Below are 18512 nucleotides of genomic sequence, written 5' to 3' on the forward strand. Positions count from 1 at the left end.
AGTGTATTTTGTCAGTTATTTAACATTTCAAAGTAAATGGAGTGTCAATGAGAAGAATCTCTCTTCGTGCAAAACTTGTTTTGGTCTTTCCTGTGACTTTTTCACTAATTCATAATAATGTTGGACTTCTCTGTCTGCGTTTGCACTTTCAAGCTTTAGCTATCAGAATAATTCTGGTGACAAAGAATAAGCCACAAAGCCTAAGTGTTGTCTTGCTTTTTCTAGGTATGCCTTACATTTTCTGCTTCAAAGTGGAATTTCATACTACATCATGGTTATAGTGGGAGTGGAACACATGCACAGGTAAGGCTGAATTGCATCAGATTTTGACACGATACAGCTAAATAATTGGTAGAACAAACTGTTAGTGACATAGAGAATATCTATCATAAATTGTGCTGCATTAATGCTTTCTTCCTATGGGCCAGTATGGCCTTTATGTAACGTTGGTATTGGTCAGAAAGGTCTCTGACATTGCACTTCTGCTTCTTGAAGAACTTTGCTTTCATTGAGGCCAGGTAAAGTGGTTGAAAATGTCATTTAGGTTCAATAGCCGAGATTTCCGGTGTCAACTGTCAATGCTTGCTATAACAAATCTGAGAGAGCACATAATCACAAATTAGGGACGCACATGCTCTCGTGATCCATCGAGCTGCAGTATTTCGAGGTTCATTGATGCACATACTTGACAGTATCCAGCTTGGGGATACAAATCTGTGTTTGCGAACATTGTAAGCCATAGGAGGACTTTAAGAAGTGTGGGTTGCAAGTTTCAGGTAAAAACATATATCTGTTTTGCCGTGTATTGAACCATAAGCCCAACAATGTTCAAATCGTTAAAAATTGTCCTATATCACAGTGCTTAATTTGTAAAAAACTTAGTGCCAGGGCACTAGACAGGTGGACACTAGAGCTTGCACCATCCGTTGCCCCTGGCAGCACTGCCAGTGACAGCACCAACACACTACTAATCATCACACTCTTAAAAGTGTGACCGTTCATATAATTACAGGCCCCCAAAGCTATAATAATGGCTTTGGAGGCACATACTAATAATTCGAAATTTAAATTTAAATAATAAACAGAAGTTGTTGTGCTCGTACCTAAATTGGCAGACACCATTACCATGTGGCAGACAGTCATAAGCCCCGGTACTGGCAATTAAGTGCCGGTGCTGAGCACTGGAAAGCACCGGCACAAATTAAGCACTGACATACCACCTCTTGCCCCCCAAATAAATGCTAGAAAAATCAACCATTTATGAAGAACTAGCATAGCGGATCCCCCAGTCAGATATGAGCTGAGGTCAAATTACTGATTGGGGAGAATAATTGTTGCTGGGTTGTGGCTTGCACTTCCTTTATGGCCCATCCACAAGGCCTACAAGTCAGGAAACCGGTCAAGTCAGATTGAATACATCGTCGTTAATGCCAAAGCCGTTTCAACTACAAGCTCAAACAGGGTGAAAGCTGCCAGTACACTGAGGTAAATTGCTCCTGTGTTCCTGAAATGCAAACATCAGTTTGGTTGCCAACTGCTCAGCGCTATTCTTTCAGTGTATATGTTAAAGACAATCGCAGCAACCATCAAGATACCCAATTTAGAGGTGCATTGAGGTAAGGGACTTTCAGAATACTTTAAAATATTTTCTAAGATCTCTGCTACATCTGGGACCTGGCTCCCCTCATGTACCATTGTATTTGGAGCTTGCTATTAAACCAATAGCTATGCTATTGCCCTCTGCACCTTCATATGTTTGGTCAGACTATGTATAAAGTCCCAGGCTGGAGCGTACCTCAGTTCGATAACTGAGGTGGCATCCTACGACTTAGATACTGCAAGTCGATAGATGTCACTGGTAAAGAACACTCTTGGAGCTGGGATTCAGTCAGTTTTGCAGCAACCCACCATTAATCACATCCAACACAGCTGACTCCTCTAAGGAGGATTTCCAGTAATCCGAGCATAGGAAAGCGTTTCATATATCCTAATATGACTCCCTGATATGCATCTATTGTTAAAGGGAGTATGGTTTTTGAATCCAAACCAGACTGGATCCCACCAGAGGCACAACACGCTTTGTTGGTCAAGTTCAGGCTGGGAACCCTTCCAATGAGAGCCTAAAGTGATAAGTGTGATAAGACCAACTCTAGCAGTAGCTCCTGTGACTTCACTGTGAATGGGGTGGTGGGGACTTCTTTTTTAGATTTTATGCATTTTTGCAGAAAGGTGTTGGTTGCCCATAGAAAGTAGTTATTACCAGTTCTCAAGACCTATAATGTTATGTTATTCACTGATACACATTAGCTTTGTAATAGGATCAGCCCCCAGCTTATTACATTGTAGCACTGTATATCTGGTCCGCAGGGTTAACCACTCGTAGGGGCACACAACGGCAAGCTAAAAGTGGTAGGTCTCTGTTAATGAAGGTGTTATTCTGCTGGCTTTCTGATCATTGTTTTATTTTGAGCAAAGAATGTACGGATATTTGTAGTATATAGTAGGAGTACAGGATGAAACATCTAATTAATGACATAGCAACTCTATTGATTGTTGGACGGTTGTTCTTTTAGCATTTTGTTTTATTGCCATTTTACCTGATAGATATCAAATACTATTTTAACATATGAAATGTGTTTTTAATATTGTTTAAATTGTTTAAATGTAATTGTTTCTTATTGTTTCTTATTGTTAGGTCATATGCTGCTAAAAATATAGTATGATTTTGTCTAGAAAACTTGGTTTTTGAGAGAGGTCGTTTCAACATTTTACTAAATAGGACCTGGAGCTCCTCTAACCATGACAAAGGGTTGTCTGCTTTCATTTTGTTGTAAGCAAACCCGCTGATTTTTCATTAGAACATATATTTTGTGTTACTTATGTGGCCCGATTCCAGGTGTCGTCTGAGTTTCCTAAAGATCATACTCTGTTGAGGAGCAGATGTTAAATTATACAGTAAGGTGTATGCAACATGGCTGTAGTTTACACAAACGATAGCGTTAAGGCAGCGACGCTGCACGTCGGTGAAGAGTAATTTATTGTCTTCGCTGTACGGGCACGTGTGATTGATGTGGGAGCCGCGTTGCTTCACTGATTTTACACACGTTTCTAAGGTTACACATTAGGTTGCCAAGTTCAAAACAATAGGGGAAAGGAAAAACTGCTGTTTCCCGACTGTAAACTTGCCCAGACACATTTCCAATTGAAGCTCCTCTATTTTGCATGAATAATCGAGTTATGATTCATTTCTTAAAAATTTCTTAGAATTGTATATAATAAAGAGATGAACTGTTTTATGGATTTCTTCGAGCTATATTATAAGTTCCCAGGTCTTATTGCGATAATGTGCTGGTGCACCCGGGGCCGTATTACAATAAGGGCCCTGAGGGCGCAAGAGGCGTTTGCGCCCGCTTTGTGTGCCCCGGGGCACTTTGATATAACAGAAGGGGGCACAGACGCTTGTGCGTGCCGTGCAGTAATACCGATAGCGCTAGTGGACTTAAAGCGCGATCGCTGCCGTCAGGTGGTATTCCCTCATTTGCATAGGGGCGTGCCCTACTCAAATGAGGGAATTTCTTTACCTCTGCGCCATATTACAGGCACAGGCGAAGAAGCAGAGCAGCTCTCAGGGGGCGCACTCACAGTGCACCACCTTCTAGGTGGCACACTATGAGTGCGCCCCCTGAGAGCAGCCCTCTGGAGGGGAGAAAGGTGTTCCTATGGACCCCCAGACATCTCTTTGCAGGCTGGTGCAGTCACCGAATGCAGTCGCCTGCAAGGGGATCTCTATCCCCTTTAAAAGTGCAATCGGGTTGCCGCCTGCACTGTAAAACATGGATCGGGTGCCAGAAGCCGCTCTGTGTTTTCACTTTAATGTGCTGCTCTCAGGGCAGCCTGAGTTCGCGGATGCCCTGGGTGTAGCACATACATCGTAATAGGGTGCACTGTCATTGTTTGCACCCAGCGCACCTTTTATGCAGACAATGCGTAATACGGCCACTGGTGCGTAGCAGAGGTGCACCCTTAGTCATGCGACAAGCAGGAGACTGCTAACGGGATGCGATTTGACATCATCAGGTGGCGACCGCACTGAAGGACTTTTAAATCGCGGCACCAGGTGAGAAATGGCCTCTTCATTCCCCGACCATGCATGGAGCCGCCACTGTATTCTGCGCAGCTCCATCCGCGGACGGATCTGCCAGTGGCTGGGGCTGCATCATATCAGCGTGAATAAATTACCCACCCGCTCCTAAGCAAAGGCAGGAGTGGCAGAAATTTCTAAGCAAATGTGAACCAAAACTGAACTATTTCATGGCTTTCTTCCCCGTGAGGTGTGGGACACCGGGATGGAAGGAGGGGGAACTGACCTGCTGTTGGTCCTGGGCCTTTCTGCCCTATACTGAGTGGCCTAGATCTGATGAATCCATGGAGATCACGCCTGGTTACAGGTAATCTGGCAGGGATGGTGCGAGATGCGGTTTCCTGGTAGTGTACATTGGTCTTGGTGTTTTGGCACATCCTTCTGTTGTGCTGCTGTGGGCAGAGAGGAAGCTTGCATTCTTACAGTTACGATCTGATCTGTGTTCCCAGGTACCTTTTGGGGAATGTGTACTGTTAGCACCAGGTGCAGGCCCTTGCGGGGATATAATTGCAGTGTTTAATGAATGTCTATAAGACATGTTGTGATGGTATTTCATTGGGGACAAACCTGCCTTTGTTAATATATCTTTGAAAAATCAACTGTGTTTTATCTTAACTGGATTCTTTGATTCTAAGTTGTACAGAACATGAATGGGTTTTCTCTTTGTGCAAAGTCTGAGAAATTAAAAGAGCTATGTCTTGATGAACCACACAGCTGTGTATGCCTCTCCTGTCTACGTGACCTTTAATGATGCTGGCTTTTAGGGTGGAGGGCCAGCGAAGACTTTCACGTTGTGAGAGCACTATACTGTACCCTGAATTACCTATACTATAAGGACGGTTATTACAGGGTTACATTACCGCACCCTCATGAGGTTTGATTCAATTCTTGTAATGCGGAATTATTGCTGTTTACACCGATTAGCTCAGGTTCTTTTTTTTCTGGGCAGGCAAAATGTGTCCTTAATCACAAAAAGTTGAAGGTTTTTCCTGTGCACCTGATTGTTTCTTTTGTGTCTGACTTGCATGACACTTGTGACATGGAACTTGGCACTTTCCTCTGTGCACATTTTTAATATTTCTAAACCATATTTCACATAGATTTATTAGTCTTTGTGTTCCTTCTTACAGGTGTCAGGATCACAAGTTTGAAGGACACTTATTGTCAGCCCTCATTTGTGATTGATTAATGCTCTTGATGGGGGATTTGGGTGTAGTCTGGCTAGATCATTATTGAATTTGATGGGGTCCCCTGTAAAGTTTGGTGAGGCACCCATAAACTTTCATTAAAGCATGTCACTGCACAGATATACAAATGGCTAGACCAGGAAGCTTTTACTTGGTTGAATAAATATACATATTACAAAATTGAAATTATACAACACTAACCATATTAGTAGTTCTCAGTGTGTTTCATTGAACATAAGTAGCTCTCAGTACAGAAAAGGTTAGAGACCCCTGGGCTAGACCAAGAGTGGAGAAGGTTCAGATATGAGGCACCTGGCGTGCACGACAGGACGGCGGCTGCAAAAACTTCTGTAACGCCTTTGAGTTTCCTGGTTCTCTAACTTAATTCATTGTGTTTACTCTTTTGTGTTCCCATTTTCAGTGCTCTTAAATATTGCTCACTTAGCAAATAAACACCATACTTTGATCTCTGTGTTCATCGGCTTTGATCTCTTAATGTACTAGAATGAAAATGCCATTGTAACAGCAAACATGCTCATTAAACTGGGAAAATCGCCACTTCAGAAGTCTCAATGTAAAGTAAGTACCATGTGATTAAGAGATTTTGAGGCAGGGAAAACAGCGTTTGAAATGCCAACCCACAATTTTTTCATTGGAACATGCATGCAGGCTTGTTGTCGGATCGTAGTTCTGAATTTTGTTTTTATTTGACTGTTTTGTATAATATGGTTGGGATTCAAAAAGCTAAATGTAGTCAATCCCATGGCCAGAGTAGTTGGGCTATTGTTCTACACTTGTGATTCATAACCTTAATAAACGTTCAGTAAATAATAAAAATATCAAGGTTCAGTTAATTGTTTATTAAAGTTACTTTTATCCTACATGTTTTTAGCGGAAATGTGTGTGTGTATGTGTATATATATGTTAATTATATACCAAGTGCAGTTTGTGCAAATATTACTATATGTACACAGTTATGTAAACCAAATTTACTTGGTGGTTAAGCTGTACCTGTTTAAGTGTCTCTTTTCATGTGTGTTATAACATTACCAACTCTGGATTTTGTTCGATTTCATGCATATTTTTACGAACCATATATACCTTCTCATTCCCCTAGAAAAATTAAATACAATGACATGGGTGATTGATCCCTTTTAATTGGAATTCTCTCAATCTAAATTATGACAGGACCCAGCAGTCCCCTTTCTGTTTTGCCTACGTCACATGCAATTGTGTGTAAGAGTAATTTTGTCTTTGTTGTTGTAGGTTCATTGTTCCTATCTGATCTTGGCTATATGTCTCCAATAAGCTTGGAAGAGAGAAAACCATGTTTCAGGAGTTATTTTTAGTCAATTGATGATGGCTTGAATTATATTATATTAAAAAAATGTTTAAACGTTACTACTTATGCCATATCCTGGCTTGAGGCAGTATCTCAGAATGTAGGCCTCAGAGGATACAAAGCAGATTGATATATTTCACTTGGTTTGGGCCTCATCCAAAATATGATTTTTCCTGAGTTCCTCTTTTTGTTTTGCATAATGTATGCATTAAGTCAGTAAATGTTCCAGCTGTTGGCTTTCAGTTTTTCATTACTGATCCTGCCCCCACATAGGGCAATGGGTGTACTACACACTATTGTCAGTATACGGTTACCTATTGTACAATTAGACTATAATGGACGTGATGAAGCCTAACACTTAGGTTAACTTGGATACATGTTAACGCCACAAGAACATATAGTGACTGGTTTGTTTTTACGGATGCAGTTAGTTATGCTGGTCTGACAGTATCAGTAGACTTATAGCCCCATTTCCCAAGATTAACTTTGGTATTTTATTTTTTTTGTAATGCAGCATAATTTTTATTCCCCCGTGATAATGATTTAGAATTTAAGCGCACAGAGGAAAAGAGAAACAGAAGTAAGTTTAATATAAGTGTTTTCGAGAGAGAACGAGAGGTGAAATACTGTCAACTTGTCACCTTAGCAGTTGCATTCACCTATTGAAATGCATGTGCTGATGGGATGCAGAAGAGAGCATTATTCTCTGGAATAACCATAAAATGGTTTTCTGTGGGTTTTTAGTTGCAATAGAATATAATCTTGTAATCAATCACTTGTAGTGAATGTGTAAAAAGATTCTCTGATTGCTAATTGTACAGTGTACCAAATTAACACAAATATGAAACCAGAAAGTAAAAATATGATTCACAAAGAAAACCACATATACTTTTCTGCACAGATACAGATTTCTGAGTAATATACCTGGAAATCTATGCCAGTCGGTGTACTATCGGGCATACAAAGATTAGATCAGAGATGCTGCCACTTCATCATTTGCATTGTAGTATCTCATATGGGTAAAGCAAGGAAACAGTTGAGAGAGAATAAAATAAGAGAATTAAATCAGTGAATTGCTGCAGATTCACTTGTATTATTTTATTCTTTTTTATGTAGTTTAGAGATCTGAGGCCAACACGTGTTTTGCACCTTTACTGCGAGAAGGCATGGGGCTTTTTCAATCCAGCTAGTGGGCTTTAAGGAGCATGATTATTGAATTAGAGTATGGTTTGAGATTTTGTAAATTGTTGTATGTGGTCTAAAGGATGTTTTTTCTTCTGTCACTGTGGTTGTGTTTGGTTCAAACGTGTGGTCCTAGTGCAGTTTGGAACGTATACAAAAAAGGGGCCCTGCTGCAGTAATTCGCTAATTGAATAATCTTATTTTCTTTAGTTTTAGGTGTTTCCACGCTCTACATATATGAAATACTATAATCCAAATTATGAAGTGCCACCATCTCAAAGTACTTCATTGATCAGGGAGGAGAGGGCCATACTCACATTTAAGGTTTGCATGGGCACACAACACTAACAAGAATTTTAAATGCAATAGGTATTGCACTTGTGAGAGTTTAAACTATTGGCATTGTAAATGACAATGCCTGTTATTTATGTGTTTCTAAAACCAACAGACATATAAAAGGCATTGTTATTTATAATGCCAATAGTTCAAACTCTCGCAAATGCGAGACTACTTTAATGGTGGGCCGCTCCTTTCTTTAGACACTCCTCGCGTATTCAGGTTACAGTGAGCAGCGTCCAAAGAAAGGGGCATGGCCAACATTAAAGTGAAAGCGTGGTAAGGGTCACTTTGACTTAAAAATAAACAAAGGTTCTGTAGCGCGGCCTCTAAAGTTAAAGCGGACCACGCTGGAAAACTAAATAAATAAGAAAGCGCGTCTGCTATAGTTAAAATGGACCGTGATGCTAATTAAATAAATAAGAGCAGCCACTATATTTAAAGCGCACCGTGCTGCAAATTAAATAAATAAATAAGCGCAGCAGCAATAGTTAAAGTGGACCCGCAGCCATCACTATTAAAAATATAAAAGAGGGTGGCGTTCAGCCTTGTTGGAAAGCAGGTCGTGGGTGGAATAGTGGAAGTTCATTAAAGAAAATGTTTGTCACAGACTAGAGAAACCAGACCTTGTAACAACACAAGTAAAAAGTCCAGTCCATATGGGAGTTTAACAAATGCAGACAAGGCGGTACGAAGGAGGAATTACTAAGCCTATTTTGTAATTAAAAGCAAAAATTTCGAAAGGACAGTAACGGGAGTCAATTGAAAAGATGGGCAGTAAATGGGCAGAGCTTCTATTCCATACCTCAATACAGCATGCCTCGCAGTGCAGCACATGCGCTGCCCAGGCTCGACCTAAAAAACACACTTTTAAAGGCATTGCAGTAGATCAACTGATTCCGGAGGACCTAATTAATCCTACTGTACTACTGGGGATGCCTTGTGACATTTATCGCAGCTGCTCTTCCCCATGTTCAGTATTGTACACACAGTAGAACTCCGTTTTGGGAAAAGGCAGCTTGCTTTGCAAATCAATTTTTTTTTTCTCTTTAAAGAAAATAATTCTTCTACACCCCCATAAAGTTGAGGTGTGTTTTATTCCCCTTCCTACTCTGGAAGGGGATTAACTCCAGTAATTTTCTAGAGCAAATAATCCACCATTTCAGAGTGGTCAAGGGTCAGACAGATATTTGTAAATACCCACACACTCACTTGTGGCATTTCACAGGGTAACATCATGTTTTGATTCTCTCCTTGCATGGGATTTACTGCATAATAAAGCATAGTTACTGCATGTAGCTATGCTGTAGGGAACACATTTACACCTGCTGGGAATCATTTTGTGGATACCCGACATATGCAGTTGGAGCCAATTTCGGCCGTAAACATAGGCTTAGAGGCGAAATGGCTTTGTGAATGAAGCAACAAGAGGTTTAGGAATCCTTATTTATAGTAGCACATCTGTATGTATTGGTAGTATTTGTAAAACTTGAGATTTTATTTGCTTTGTGTTTGACAGAAAAATAAGTTATTAAAGTCATATTCAAGAAGACCATTGTAGAGAATAGTTATTACCTAGGTGACATCATTCATGGAAGCCAGTAAGCATTTTCTATATATTAGAGCTATGCATGTACCAGGCTGCGTGATTGTTTTACTAATGATCAATATTTTTGTGACATTTCGTGCAACTATAGCCTTTTTCATCAAAGACTCAATCTTTTTTAACCCAATTTAGAATGTTGCATGGCCAAAATTCTTCTCCAGGAACTTGTTAGCTTGTTAAGGATTATCCCTTAACAAGTGGTTGTATAAGATCCGGCTCGTCCGCACAGCATTCTGCAGGACCGATTGGTATCAGATGTTTAAAATGCGCATATCGTGAGCATTGACTCCACCCAGAGGAGTTTTCTTTCTCACCTCATGCTGTGGGCTGTTTGGTGTAACATTCCTCCACTTGTATGGGAGAATGTTTTAAATCTCGAAAGCACACTGACTCATCTTACATTAAATATTATTGTATGTAGAGAGCAATGTTTTTTTCAGTCTTTTTTTGTTCCACCACAGCAGGCTTTTTAAATTTTTATTTATAATATCTTTGTCCTGACTCAAAATGGCCAAACCTTTTGACTTTGCCAGTGCTTCTATTTTACAAACAGTTCCTGAAACGTCTGTCGAGCATTTTATGCATTTCTTTGAATATAAAAGTTTCTCTCTTTTATTATTTGAAAAGATTGAGTTTGTGACACCATGTCCAAAGTTGAAATGGTATGCTTATGCTAAATATTCCAGGCAGCCCAGAAATACCGGCTTGGCCCTTCCGGAAAAGCACGGACCACCCCCAGGAAGAAGCGTCGATGTTCAAACAGGGCTGAGGACGGAGAAAAAAAACATATATATATATATATATATATATATATATATATATATATATATATATATATATATATATATATATATATATATATATATATATATATATATATATATATATATATATATATATATATATATATATATATATATATATATATATATATATATATATATATATATATATATATATATATATATATATATATATATATATATATATATATTACCTACTGGCGGTCGCCAGTAGGTAGTTATAGTTAGGACCCTGTTTCCATAGGAAAACCGCAACATTCTATTTGGAATAACTTTGGCGCCGGTCGACGAATCCTCGCGAAATTTTCAAAATAGGTGGGGCGCTACGCTCCGCTCCTACCCTGAAAGTCTCGGGGGGGATTCGTCAAGCGGGGGCTGAGATAAAAGGGGGGTCCCAAAACGCGTTTTTCCCATGCATTTTTCCATAGGACCTTTAGACACAGCTACAGCCCGAACGGCTGAACAGAGTTACTTGAAATTTGGCAGAGAGGTAGTCCTCAGGTCAAGGAAGTGCCTTTTGTAGGTCTGGTGTAAATCTGTTCAGTAGTTTCTGAGAAAATAGCCTTTAAATCAATATATATATCTGAGCCAGCTTACGGTGCGCTTACGGTGCGCTTACCGTACGCGTACGGTGACGTGCGCGAGCGCGATTCTGATTGGCTGTTAGATCTTAGTAAACATTCGAATCGGTCGAAACCAGGAAGCGGCGGCCGCCATTTTCTCTCTCGCACTCAGACGGGGGGGAGGCAAAACAAAGGGAAAAAACATATAAAGGAGCTGTATAGACTGCTCCTAACCACCTAGATTTGATGTAGGTGTCCCCAAAGAACCCCCAATGGGAAAAAGTCAATATTAATTTTTTTCAAAAATTCGGCGATTACGCTTACGCGTAATTGATTACCATACGCGTACGGTAAAAAAATTTTTTTTAAAAAAAATTAATAATATTCTTCCCACCCCGTGTGCAAATGGGGCCCTAAGGGCACCATATGTGCATGGCATATAACATCAAAGGAAATCTAAATGTTTAAAACAAAAAAATTAACCATACTCTCCCCACCCCGTGTGCAAATGGTGGCCGAAGGGCACCATTTGTGCATGGCATCTGTTTGCAATGAAAATGTAAAAGTTTACCTTGCACAACGAAGCGCGTAATATGCCCTCCATGTGCGCACGGTGCGCGAAGCGCATCGTGCGTACATGGCCCATCCAGCGTAACGTGAGCACGCGGTGCGCGTAGCGCACCGCGTGCCCACCGTGCGTGCACGGCACTAACTGCGTAAAGTGGGCGCGCGGTGCGCGAAGCGCACCGTGCGCGCACGGAACGAACTGCGTTAAGTGGGCGCGCACGCCACGAATGGCGTAAAGTAACTTAGCATTTAAAAAACCGGACAAATTCACTGAAAAAACCATAGGTTTCACACACGTTATAGTTAGGAATTAGCATTTAAAAAACCTTGCAAATTCACTGAAAAAACCATAGGTTTCACACATGTTATAGTTAGCTGGAAAGTTTACTGATAAAAAACCTATGAAATTCCCCCGTTATAGTTAGTGCAGGCAACTATAACTCACGCGACCGCAATCCTCTGCTGATGACATATGTGTCTTTATGAAAAAAAAATAATTGTAATATATGTATAGCTAAAATTTAATGGAAGAAGACATGGGCAAATAAGTGTCTAAATAGAGTATTAGCATCAGCAGAGGATTGCGGTCGCGTGAGTTATAGTTGCCTGCACTAACTATAACGGGGGAATTTCATAGGTTTTTTATCAGTAAAATTTCCAGCTAACTATAACATGTGTGAAACCTATGGTTTTTTCAGTGAATATATATATATATATATATCTCCCCTTATAAATTGTTCTGTACTGGCGCGCTCTTGTTGCTGGTGCTCACTTTGAGGTCAGACCACCTCAAAATTATTTATAGCCAATGAAAGAAGCGGCACTTCAAAGCGGTTGGCTATAAAATATATATATTTCTTTGGCTCTAAAATAGATATATATTTTATAACCAAAGAAAGAAGCGGCACTCCAAAGCAGTGTCTGTGACAGTTTTATTACTGTTCACACGGATACCAGTCTTGGTATCCGTGTGAACAGTAATAAAACTGTCACAAACTGTCACAATGCATCCTGGACCTGGTGTTGTACAAGCATGCTTTCTTACCATCAGTGGTTGTTGTATTCCCAAAATATTATCACAGTTTTCGTATTGTATAATTGCCACTCGACGTTCCAAAGCAATCTTTTAATATTTTTTATAAGCATGCTTGTGAACCACCAGTTCCAGGATGCAGTGTGATATGAACTCACTTGAGAAGCCAATAAAAAGACGATTGGTTGGTTGGGTGCATGCGGGGGTAGGGTTGACCGTAGAGCCTGGCCTCGGCCAACCCCCGGCACGCACGGCCAAAGGCCGCAAGTCTCAGTATAAACATACGTAATTATATAATACTTTATGTTTAAAAAAAACATAAAAATTCACTGGAAAAACTAAAGGTTACAGGGACGTTCTAGTTAGATTCATATTTTACTTTCACATCATACTGAAGTAAAGAAACTATGACTCGTGCCATTAAATAACTTTAGGCCACAAGTTATAGTTTCTTAACATAAGTATAACTATAGCTGCTGAATTTCTATGGTTTTGTGGGGATAAAACGTAAATCTAACGATAACGTCTCTGTAACCTTTTTTTTTTTAGTGAATAAAAATTATATATATATATATATATATATTCACAGAAAAAACCATAGGTTTCAGGCACGTTATAGTTAGGAATTAGCATTTAAAAAACCTCAGAAATTCACTGAAAAAACCATAGGTTTCAGGGGTGTTATAGTTAGCTGGACTTTTCATTTGTACAAAACCATTGAAATTCCCCCGTTATAGTTAGTTCAGCTAACTATAACTCACGCGCCCGCAATGCACTGCTGATGACGTCACATATTACATCACTCATGACATGGTCAGTGACATCACTCATGACATCACTGATGACATCTCAAATGACATCACTGATGACATCATCCAATGAATGTGTGTTTTTCTGAAAATTAAATATGTTTAATATATGTATATCTCAAGGTCGATGGAAGAATAAATGGGTATATAAGTGTCTAAATGGATGATTTGTTTTTGAAAAATTGATTGTGTAACTGACTGATTAAGTGTATCATAGTGAATACATGGCTTAGTGAGTAATGTTTAAATATGTAAATATCTGTATCAGTCTCTCACTTTGTGTATAAGGGGCTGCATGGGTTGGTGAGTAGCTACATGGGTGTCTATATAGGTTATTAGTTGGTTTTTTGAGTATCAGTCTGAGTGTCTGCATGGTTCGGTGGGGGGTATTACGTAGTGCATAGGTGCATGAATGAGTGACTCACTGTTTGTATGTGTTGAAGACAGCATGTGTGCAGGACTGTATGGGTGGATGAGTGTGTGTAAGGGTGTGTTAGTGAGTGAATGACTGTCTCAATAGTGTCTTTATGAGTAACTACATGTTTTAAACTAGTATATGTGACTATTGGTGTATATAAGTGAGTATATGTGAGAGTGAGAGATTGAAAGAGTTCCTGTATGAATAAGTATGTGTTTCTATAAGTGATTGTTTAAAAGACTAAGTATGTGTAAGTTTCCGTAGAAGTAAGTGTGGTGGTGTGTGTATAACTGTATATGCAAGTAAATGTATGTTTGATTCTTTATTAGCATGAGTGACTATGTGTGTGAGTAACTCTATGGATGAGTGGCATTGTGTAACAGGATGTATAGGTGTATGAGTACATATGAGTGAGTACATGTATGAGCGACTGTATAGGACTGTTGGTGAATGAGTGGATGTGTATGTGGATCTTAGAATTACTGAAGAGGTTGTTGTAACTGGTATTGGTATGTCCATTGTTTTGAAAATTTTAGTCTCTATTTTTGAATGTGTGTATCAAAGGTTATATTAGGGTGAGAGGAGGTCTGCCACTCTATCATAAGGATGATGTCATCAGTGATGTCATCAGTGATGTCATTTGAGATGTCATCAGTGATGTCATGGTCACTGACCATGTCATGAGTGATGTAATATGTGACGTCATCAGCAGTGCATTGCGGGCGCGCGAGTTATAGTTAGCTGAACTAATTATAACGGGGGAATTTCAATGGTTTTGTACAAGTGAAAAGTCCAGCTAACTATAACGCCCCTGAAACCTATGGTTTTTTCAGTGAATTTCTGAGGTTTTTTAAATGCTAATTCCTAACTATAACGTGCCTGAAACCTATGGTTTTTTCTGTGAATTTCAAAGGTTTTTTAAATGCTAATTTCTAACTATGCCTACAGAGATAGGACATGTGAAGAAAGAAGAAAAAATGCACATAAAGAAAAAAAAGAAGTTCAGAAAGAAGCAACAGAAGTCTTCAAAGACGAAGAAAAGTGCAGTAAGAAGGATAACGTGCAGAAAGAACAAAAAGAAGAGCAAAAAGAAGCCTTGTTGCAAAATCATCCTGTACCCTCAACTTTTTCAGACGGATACTGGTGGTAACTGAGTCTGACTAACCAGTCCTAGAGCCAGTGCTATGTTAAAAGACACTTAGAATACAGTGAAAACACCTACATACACTAGGGAACATTATGCGTTGGGGTCCCCCTGTGATTAGCATGACCTCCTCTGTAAGCCCCTAGTATATAATAGGGCAGGGGGATTAAAACTACCTCTTAAAACAGGCCACAGGGCGTTTTTGCACACGTTAACTCAGGCCCCGTCCCCTCCCTTCACCACTGTGTAAACACGCCCTGTGTCCGTTTTTAGTTGAGGGTCCCTAGGGTCCAACTAGCCCACTAGGTACCTCCAGTAAGTGCCACAGAGCTGCGTTGCAGAGAGGTGTAAAAAGTGGCACGGCCTGGACCACCTCTCTGCAATGCAGCTCAGTGGCGCTTACTGGAAGCACTTGGTGGGCTGGTTAGCCCCCAGGGGCCCTCAGTATTGAAGGGAAATTATATCCCCAATTTAAAACGTGCCATAGTGCGTGTTTGCACACGTCACCTCAGGCCCCGTCCCCTCCCTGTGCAAACGCGCCCTGTGGCTGTTCTAAGTTGAGAGATTAAGTCCCCTTGAATCCTAAGGGTCCCTAGGGTCAAACTAGACCACTAGGTACCTCCAGTAAGCGCCACAGAGCTGCGTTGCAGAGAGGTGTAAAAAGGGGCTTGGCCTCAGAACACCTGTCTGCAGCGCAGCTCCCTGGCGCATACTGGAGATGCCTGTTGGGCTAGTTGGCCCTCAGGGACCCTCAGTATTGAAGAGGAATTAATTCCCAAACTTACAACTCGCCAGGGGGCGCGTTTGCAGAGTGCTGCAAGGAGGGGGCGTGGCCTCCGGCGCGATGTCTGTCTTTTATTTATTTTAATTTTTTAAGAAGGGGGGCTGTGTGGTTCCCCTTCTTATTCTAATTTATTGGCCCTGATGACCCCATCCCCCAGGGCCTGTCTCCTAATTATATTTTTTTGACCCCAATCCCCAGGGCCGGCCACTGTTTTTTATTATTTTTAAAAAATATATATTTATAGACACACCTAGAACATGCTGGACAAACCGTACATACCTATCACCATGACGATTTGCATGATATTCATTAAAAGGCGACTATGCATACAATGAATCCACGTGGAATGTATTTACACCACTAGTGAAGCTCTGACATGTCTGATGCCCTACCGTGCCTAATCCCGGTAGACACCCTTGTCGTTTATTTATACAAACATGGGTAGCTATTGACGGGCACATTTTATACACATGCACACCAAGCCATTCAAAGGGGATTCGACAAAAATTCGACCAAAACTATGCAAGAAACCCCCCTCACGGTTAATAAAACACACATCCACTGCCGGATGTGTAATACTTTTTATTTTACTCTCTGGAAAGGGGACGAACATCACTTGAGAGTCACAGCGCGCTCCTCGCAGAGCCCAATGCTGTGTTACACCCACCATTGCCTGCTGAGTGCCACACACTTCTGTGTTGTATTCCACTAGCTAGTGCATATGCTATGACACTCTCTAGCCCAGGTGCACTGTAACACCACCCCGTGAATATGTCATGCCACACTTGTCTTCGCACGGGTTATATTGCCCCATCTAACGTGCCTTCCTCGATGCCTATGTTATAACGCACAGTGCTATGCCATACATATTACAATCTGGGATCCATATCTTTGTCACAGTGCATATGCAACGTTACACTCCCCAGCACATATTTTATATTACAACTTTAGAGACTAGTTAGGTTACACAACAATGCCCTGTGCATATTACACTCCAAGGCGCATATCGCATAGCACGAGCTAGTGCCTGTGCTATCTCGCGCTCTCCAATGAATCTGTCATTGCGCACAATGTATTGCATATTATATTTCACGCCCGGTTCATCTTATATCACACTTTTTGGTGCATAGTTTATACCATACACTATATCTAGTTTTCATTTTCAATCGTGCTCTCAGGACTATGTTCTATATAACACTGTGTTCACCTACCCTTTTCACGGGCATTACATTTTGCGATAGGGGGTGGAGGGTCAGGGGGTGTTTCTGCCAAGTGAGCCCGGAGTCACAGTCACAAACGTCCTCTTCTTCCTGAATAAAAGTGAGATTATGCTGCATACTTGTTCATGTTTAAGTAGTTCGCACAGACACATGTTTTAAAAACAATAAAGTTCCTAATACCCGCCTTCTCTGAACAGTTAGCTTGCTGCCCCATCACCCTCCTCCCTATCCTCTGTTGTGTGAATCCATGGACTAGCCTCCTCCCTCCTGCCATGCATGGTCTGATGTGCTGCCACTGCCCTCAATTTAGTATGATGTACCAGTCCACTCCTCCTGCCCTCCATTGCCCAATTCTATGCCCCATCATTGACCTCCTGCTTAAACTCTGTGCTTAGCTTGCTGCCCCTATTCTCCTTCCCCCTGCCCTCCGATGTCTTTGTGCATGTTCCTGCTCCATCCTTTTCGCCCACCAAGTTCCATGGACCTGCCACTCCTATCTACTCTGAGTGTTCTGTTGAGCTGCCACTCCCCGCCCACCAGCCTAGCATTGTCAGATGACTGTAACCTGTCCCTGCCACCTCCACCCAGCCTGTCCACATGCCATGCCCCTATCCTCTTCCTCCTGTCCTACATGGTCCATTGTACTGCCACACCCTTCTGCCCTCCCTGGTCTGTTGTGCTGCAACTGCTCCTCCTGCCTGCCCCGTGCGGTCTGTTGTGAGGCCCCTTCCCCTGAACTTTCTTGTCTGTGCACAGGTCCTGACCCTCCCTTCTATCCTCCATCGTCCTTTGTGCATGTCCCTGCACCCTCCTTCTTGCCCATCATAGCCATTGTGCTGCCACTAACCCTCCCGCTTGCCATGCATGGTCTTCTGTGCTGCCATGGCCCCTCCCACCTTCCCTGTGTGGTCAGTTAGCTGCCCCTGACCCCCTCCCACCTTCCCTCCATGGTCTGTGTGTATGCCATCACAGTCTCACTGTTGCTCTTCATGGTGTGTCTTGCTTCTAGTGCCCATCCTGCCTGACCTCCATGGCTATCTTGCTGCTCCTGCCCTGCCCCCTTGCCCCCAGCCCTCTGTTTACATATGCAGACCCCTACTCCCTCCCTCCTGGCTTGTCTGTTCCATTGTAATGCCCCTGATCCATCCCTCCTGCCCTGTTATGGTCTGTTATGCTGCAGCTTTCTCTCCTGTCTGTCCATTATGGTCAGCTAGCTACCATTGCCTCTTGCCCCTCTGTTCTCTGTTGTCCATGTGCATGGTCCTGTCCCCTCCCTCTTGCTTTCTATGGATTGTTGTGCTGCACTCCCGTCCCGCATGCCCTGTGTGGTGTATTGTGCTGCTGCAAACCCTGATGCCTGCCCTGCAGGGTCAGTTT

General features: G+C 41.5%; 1 protein-coding gene across 3 annotated transcripts in view; it reads left to right on the forward strand.

Moving 5' to 3' along the window:
* MBOAT2 (membrane bound glycerophospholipid O-acyltransferase 2) overlaps nt 1-18512 on the forward strand; it is a 1094556-nt gene that overhangs the window by 445522 nt on the left and 630522 nt on the right. For all 3 annotated transcript variants that reach the window (XM_085610738.1, XM_085610736.1, XM_085610737.1), the window contains exon 3: nt 226-303. In XM_085610738.1, the coding sequence (XP_085466864.1) occupies nt 226-303 (78 nt within the window). The remainder of the gene's footprint in view (nt 1-225; nt 304-18512) is intronic.

Source organism: Triturus cristatus, chromosome 6 (genome assembly GCF_964204655.1).
Source record: "Triturus cristatus chromosome 6, aTriCri1.1, whole genome shotgun sequence".
NCBI classification, from domain to species: domain Eukaryota; kingdom Metazoa; phylum Chordata; class Amphibia; order Caudata; family Salamandridae; genus Triturus; species Triturus cristatus.